The sequence below is a fragment of the Chinchilla lanigera genome, unplaced genomic scaffold, assembly GCF_000276665.1.
Source record: "Chinchilla lanigera isolate Chin_1 unplaced genomic scaffold, ChiLan1.0 scaffold00001, whole genome shotgun sequence".
NCBI classification, from domain to species: Eukaryota; Metazoa; Chordata; class Mammalia; order Rodentia; family Chinchillidae; genus Chinchilla; species Chinchilla lanigera.
Genome location: NW_004955402.1, coordinates 46,565,434 through 46,573,183, shown reverse-complemented (window position 1 = coordinate 46,573,183; position 7,750 = coordinate 46,565,434). Strand labels below are relative to the sequence as shown.

General features: G+C 36.8%; 1 protein-coding gene across 1 annotated transcript in view; it reads right to left on the bottom strand.

Annotated features, from left to right (window-relative positions):
• Phlpp1 (PH domain and leucine rich repeat protein phosphatase 1) overlaps positions 1–7,750 on the bottom strand; it is a gene marked incomplete in the record, with an annotated part of 209,432 nt that overhangs the window by 200,166 nt on the left and 1,516 nt on the right. The window contains 1 exon segment of the mRNA XM_013511215.1: positions 7,369–7,750. Within this exon segment, the coding sequence (XP_013366669.1) occupies positions 7,369–7,750 (382 nt within the window).

The window sequence follows — 7,750 nt, the reverse complement described above, 5'->3', positions numbered from 1 at the left end:
AAAAAAAAAAAAAAAAAAAGACCATTCAAGCACAACAAGTTTACAAAGTTAAGTGTGGAAAAATTGGCCAGCTGGTCAAAATCCTGGATTCTGAGGCTACATATTGCTTAGTGGTAGACCACTTGCCTAGCACGTGTGAAGCCTGGATTGGATTCCAATAACAGAAACAAAAACTAAAACACCTGGGTGCTTTCCTTAATTCTGAGATTGACTTATCAATGACCTCCGATCACACACTTAAACCTTTATGGGAATACTTTCCATATCTATAAGTATATAAATGTTGAGCTAAACGATCTGTGTGGCATCTAAAATCAAAATAAAGCAAAGATTTCATTTGCTTTAAGTGTTTCTCCTCTTGGTGCCAGACACCAGTAGAGAGACACAGCTCACCATGAGTCAAACTCAATTAAACAGCACATTTGGATCCCTCTAAAACAGTTACTACAGTAAACTTTGTAAAGTGGATAATGAAGGTAACAAGTCAATTTAAGAATTTTACTTTAATTTTTAAAAAGACCATTAAATTCATCTATTACATGCCAAATTCTACTTTGGAGAACAGGACTGGCATAGATAGGGTAAATTAAATATTATCTATTTTTTAATTTCAATCTCTACAAAAAAAGTCTCCTTTGGTTGCAATACTTAGGCTGTCTTGCGTATATTAGGTACAACCTCTTACCTTGCCCATAAGAAAAGACAGGGGATTTGACCATTTAAAAACCCACATATAGGTCTTAGAGAATTTAAAACAACTACAACTTTCAAATTCCTTCTAAAAAAACATGCTCGGAGCCTCAGAATGTTGGAAGAGATTTTACCCTTTTCTGCTCCAACTCCATTTTTCTATAGATGAGGAAATCAAAGCCAAGAATAGTTAATATGAATACCTAACATCATTATCAAGTTTCCCAACTCTCAGACTAATTTCTTTAAAATACAGTAATTTTCTTATCTTTCCCAAAGTTGTTTTTTGAAAGAGTTATACTCAAACCACCCAAGACAGACAGACAGGTGTGTGCACGCACACACACGCAGCAGCCACCAAACTCAAGAACTGCAAGATGTAGCTCCAACACTAAGAAACTACAAAGACAACTTTCAAAATATGTGGATGGGAACAAAAAAATAATTCCTTAGGCACACACAGTAAAGGTCAAAAGCAGGTTCTCTGTATAAAATTTCAATCTTTGGACCATGTTTCAGAATTGAACTGGATGCAAAATTCAGCTAATAATTAAATATGCAATGAAAACAAGTACAAATCATACTTTCTTTCACTTCATTTAAAAACATGGCTGGTATTTGAAGAGAAAGCTCCAACATTCGAACATATTATTAACTGAGGCAGGTATGTGAAAAAATTCACTCTTCAACTGCTCTTCATCAGATATGAATAAGAAGAAATAGCAACAAACACAAATCTCTCCCTGCTTGAAAAGAATGTGGATAATAGCAAGAAAAAAACTAATTCAAATTATCTCAAACTTTAAAATTTCTAAATAGGTTTTTCACTCATTATTGAAATAGTCCAAAACTAAATTATTTTAAATTTTATTCAATCTTTCAACTGGATGGTGGAAATGACACTGATTTTAGTCAAGCTTCATTTAAAAAGTATATGTCAAAAATTCGGAATATTTCTTGTTTGCCTTTGCTAAAGTATTGATACCTGCAAACTCATGAAACCTAAAAATAATTTCATCGAGGACCTTCATATTGAGCTACAATCTCAGTCCTTCTTTTATTTTGAGACAAGGTTGCCCAGGCCGGGCTTCAATTTGTGATTCTCCTGCCTCAACCACCCCACAGAGTGCTGGGACTACAGGTGTGCACTATCACCCTCAGCTTGCCCAGTTTTTAATACAACATCTAGGTTACAAGTATAGAGGTCACTAGACTGACACCTCAACAAAACACTTTATCATTACTAACATTTCACGATGTGTTTAAAATTTTGAAATATAAAAGTACAACAGGGAAAAATTATTTCCATATGAATAGGGCATTGTGGAATGATTATGCTTTGTTACATTTAACACAGAGAATCATACACCTAGCCAACTCATAGTAACACAATAAAACTATTCTGCCTCTAAAATTAAATCATAATTCCCTACTAATCGGTAACTGCTATTATGCTTGATAAAAAGTACAGTATCACACAACTTGAAAGCCCTGCTATTTCAGTTAACCAAATACCCTGAAGTTTTTTAATCAACGTATCATTAAAGTCTATTCTTTCCAGATCCTTGAGTTTCAATTTATCAAAACTTTCTAAATACTAGAGCTAAAGTTGCATACAGTCAGCCACACGGCCTTAGGTTACAAATACCTACTGTTTCCAAAGAATCTACATGATCAATTTTTTAAAAATTATACTATCTTTAGAAAATCAAAGGTAAGTATAAAAAAGGGTCTGTTCTAGAAGCACACTGACATAGGCCACATTTAAAACCCTTCATTACTACTGTTCCACCAGATGTATGCGATTAAAGGGGAGGAGTGGGTTTTAGAAGGTGGGATTAAAAAAAAAAATAGGCTTTATTTTCCCAGTCTGTTTCAGATATCTGGATAACATCGCTTCATCTTTTCCAACGTCAGGTGTCTTTAAAGGAATACCTTTCTACTGAGGATCTCTCCACTTTCACAGTATAACTAAACCCTTTTCCTCTCCAGATAAACCAGCACACAATAAAGTCATTAAACCTATGAAGATTCATTTGACAGATGCCTTGCTAAATTAATTTCAAAGTTAAGAGATGATACTGAGAAAAACAGACACTGCTAACTCTAAGAAAACTTAGCATTGCTCTCAAAGTCCACAAGTTCACTCATGTGAAACGCAAGATATTAATAGTACAGTATACTGCACATCCAAAGTCTTCTGCCATGGGAGAAACGCCTGTGTCTGTATGCATGTTTAACACATCCCTGAGCACTCAAACAGGAGGGAAGGCTGAAGAATCAGCACCAGCTGCTTAACAAAATTCCACAAATTCAACAAATGTTAAACAAAAATGCCAAGTACTATATGGTTAGATCATATACAATGTCAGTGAATGTTATATTGCTAATAAAAGCTAAATTTAGGCTTCAAAGAAGGAAGAACCAGAAACAAACATATCTCACACAAAAAAGTAACTATTACTTCTGGATAACTAATCATTTAAGATAATCAATTTAACAATCTTTTTCTTTTTTTCCAGGTTATACCAATGAGTTTCATTACCCAGCCCTGAAGTGACAATCTTACAGCAAGAAAAAGACACAACTTTCAACCTGAATCTTTATAAAACTCATTTATACCCATCTCCTCTTACTACCAGTATTTTAAAGAGCACAAAACACCATTTTAAGAATAAGTATGATGAAAATGAAGGTGAAGAACTTACTCTCAACTGTACAACACATGAATTATAAAAATGGTACAAAAGCACAGAAATACCAATAAAGCACTATTTAACATCAATGTAAGTGTAATTTGATTTTAAAATAAAAGACAAATATGATCTTTAATGATTGGTATTTCCAGGGTTTTAAAAGGAATGTTTTAAAGGCATCAAATAATCACAGCCGCAGTCTCAAAGGTTAAAGTGTTAATTTCTTACTTTCCAATGAAAATTTACAGTTTAACAAAGGAGAAATGCTTAAATAGAAGATTAAAGAATTGTGTAGGGCTGAGGAGTGTGGCTCAGTGGTAAAGTCCTTGCTTTAGCATATGTGAGGCCTTGGGTTCAATCCCCTGCATAAAAAAAAAAATTGTTTAAGCTTTACTTCAGTTTAACTTAAATATAATACCACTATTTGCAACTAAAATATTTAGAAACATTAGTACTTCTATATTACCTACTATTTGCCAGTCTTGGTTCTGTACATTTTAAAGGTAGCATGACAAAAATAGAACGATCCATATTTTACAAGAAACACCACTCAGGACAAAAGGATAGCATCACTTCATTATTAACAAACATAGTATATTTTTTGAATGCTGCCAACCAAGTGAAAAATTCAAGTGTAAATGAAATTCACCAGCGATTCATGGAAAGTGATATGAATTGCAAAACAAAAGATCCTAGCTCTATTCTTGGTACTACCAAGGACTAAAAAAAACTACATAGCCAGTAAAAGACAAATCTCTCTATACATCAGTTTCTCTTTCTGAAAAGAGGACTGACACCAACCCCTCCTTAATGGTATTTTTGACAGAACAAGTGAGATAATTTATGTAAAGCCCCTGTAACATTTCCAAGATAAAATTCTAAGTTTTATAGATTTTATCAGACCATAATTACAAAAAAGAGCATGTACTTAACATCAAAAAATATACGAAAAGACAAAAATAAAACTATAAAAAAGGAAAATATAAAAACAACAATAAATTCAAACTCTTTATATTTAAAAGGCCTGTTCAAGCACACGCTGGTGTCACATGTTCAAACCATGTTACTCAATACTGCTGCAATTATAGTAATAAGAACCTGCTTGTCAATTTTACAGCTTAATGCTGAACCACCCCTTTTTGGTTTCCACGTTGGAAACCATGCAAGGATTGATCATCCCCAGAAGGACAAAAGACAAGATATATGAGAGGGGTAAGAAGATTGTCTCCTAAGCAATCCTAGGGAGTTCCACATAAAAACATCTTGTCCAAGGGTCACCAGGTACAGTGTGCCTGTGCTCTGCACTCTGCCAGGGCCTTTCTCATTATTACGCTTTGAACTGAAACAGCCAGCCTATACTAGACCTGAAAAGTGGTAGAAAAGAGTCAAAAAAATATAATTTAATACTGTTCTTGCTCAATAACACAGACTTCCCAGGGAATCCAAATCACAAGCTCATTCATGTTTATGAGTCCATAACTTCTGTCAGGCAATCTAAGTCCTTGAATTTTTTTTAACCTAAAGTTACTCTTTCAGGCAAAATTTAAGATGTCTTATTTTAAAAGGAAATTAAATGTTAACACAATTAGCTTACTTCAGACAAATAACTTCTTCAAATAAAACCATTTCAATTTTCCCATATTTTAAAACAGCTAAGAGAATGGCTGCATGAGGTACAGTAACAATTTTCCAACTTCAGTTTTCCTTAACAACTCTGTAATTAGATAGCACTTCAACTTCATTAAAGACTTTGATTTTCTTCTGCCCAAATAAATATTTAACTATTTAAAGCAACCACAAACGGCTTTCGAAGCCTTTAAAAATAACCTGAGTCAAGTTATAAATACTAAAATGTAATTGATAGATGACCCTCAAGAAAATTAAAGCTCTGTGCTAGGCAAGAGTGTCTTTTAAAAAGTAGCATAACAGATAAACCAGACAGTAAATAACGAGCTCAATTTAAATATAGGAAAATATTCAAAAGGCCTCAAAGGCAACTTCCTTGCGATCCTTAGCTCCATTCACACAGAGACATGCAGCAATAAATTTAAAAGTAAATTATATAAAAATCATAAATATAGGACTGGGGAGACATCTCAGTGCCACAGCACCTGCTTGGCAAGTGCAAGGTCCTGAGTTTGATTTCCAGTACCAAAAAAATAAAAAATAAAAATCATAAAAACAAGTAAGACAAAGAATTTTCCAGCACTCTTTTAAAGGGTGTAATCCAAAAAAAAAAAAAAAAAAAATTATCCGCTTCCTAGGGAAAGAATTAACTATGAAAACACAACATTCTCCTTTTGGGTGTCACATATTCACTGGCACATAGAGGTTATTTCTAAGAATTGCTTCAAGCTGGTACAAAGCTTCACCATATGAGAAATCCTGACAATGTTCTGGTGAGATTACCTTAGAGTAAGGCCTTTTTGTTCACCAATAACAAAACTTCCTTAAAGAAGTTCAAGTGGATTAATTACATGCTAAATTTTGTTCTCTGACACATGAGTATCAGCACAGAGATACCTGGTACTTTTACGCTTAAAGTAAAAAATTAGACATCTTGTAACAAGCATCATCTTTCTAGAACACCTGTATACTGGTTAATATTTAAGAACAGACTGGATACTATGTGTGGCATCCCACTTTATTACCTATGTTTATGAGCATATACGCATTTATGCCACACATACAGAAATATGGCACTAACTCCAGAAAGTGACAATTACTGCTTCTTATAAATATTAAAACAAAAAGATTAAGGGAACCACACCAGAAATTTAAGATTTAATCAAAAAAGACTTGTCATTTTTAATTTTTACACTGAGATGAGTTCGAGAAACAAAAACACTGCTTATCACTTAGAACATTTTAGACACTCTTAAGAAGACAATCAGAAGTAAGAAAAGATTTTAATTTCACAACTGTGACACCCAAAACCTTCCCATGGATATTTATTCTCCACCATCACCAACCATCTAAAATCTAAAGTTTGCAAACATTTAATTCTCCTGACTAAATTCCTCTCTGCTAACTTTAAGAAAATTTCTTACCACTAAGAACTTAATTCTTCAAGTCAGAAGAGGAAAAGGACGCAAACAACTTATAAGGCTCAAATACAATAGCCAGTACCTAACAACCTACATTAATGCCAGCCAAGTCTTTAGCCAAAAGAGAAACATTACATTAGTCACTCCCAGGCAAGAACTTGATCTGTACTGAGACTGGAGAAGACTCTGGGTCACATTTGAAGAGACAGTAAACACTTAAATTCCTACTGTGAACCCTACTGGAAGTCCTATGGCAACTGTCAGTTCTAAGAAACCGGCTAAACCATTTTTGATATAAGACTCAATCTTGCAGAAGAAACTGAAATAAAGCAAAGAAGTGCTGGGTAAAAATATCACTAAAAGCAAGGATCTCCTTTGTCCGGTGCCTAATGGGGACTCTGTGGTTAAGCTGGCAGAGTGGCACAAACAAGGTCGTCGTAAACTGACAAGAACAAGCTCAAGGTAGCACAGATTGCCGCACTAACCGTGCATGAATGGTTAAACTGCGGACAGCCACATGCAGGGAGGGTGTTCTAGAACATTTTTGTTGGTCATTTGCCTCTCGATATTATGGACACGTGACAGTTCACCTGAAATCCCAAACTGCCTAAAACTGAGTAAGCCCAAACCCGGGCAGAGACACTAAGAAAGCACCTTGAGTGCTGTCAGGATTCCATACCTGCTTCCTGTACTTCCTAGTGATTCAGCCACCACCTCCACCCTGCTCTCCAACCCCCGGGCTCCAGAGTGACTGAAACTCGCAGACTTAAAGACTGCTCGATTTAGCACGGCGCTTACACAGACTGTACGGGAAGGCTAACCAGCCTATCAAAGGCACCGGGAACTGCATTTATTCGTGGGCTGGGCATGGGAATCACTTCCCAGTCCCTGCCGGTGTCCGAGCCCACATGTCAGCGTGCACAAGGCTTTCTTACCTGCATAGAAGCGGATGAGGCAGCCAATCTCCGAGTCCATGCCTTCTTCCTGCACCCTCCACAGCTCCCCAAATCCTAGCTGAAAGAGGTAGTCATTTTGGATCTGTAGTGGCTTCTCGTCTGCCTCCAGGCGCCGGGTGGTCTCTCCGTGGAGCTGCACGTACAGGGTGGGCGGCACAGGTCCCTTCTCCAAGGTGGCTCTGTTCCTTCCGGGGGCCGACGGGGGGTCCCCCAGGGCGTCCCCCGGGGCTGCCGCGGCCTCCTTTTCCTCCCGAGGCCCCTCGCGGGCCGCCGAGTCCGGGCTGTCGACGCCCCCAGGGGCTGTCTGCGGCGGCCGAGGTGGGGAGGCCGTCGGGGAGGGCGGCCGGGACTGGACGGCGCG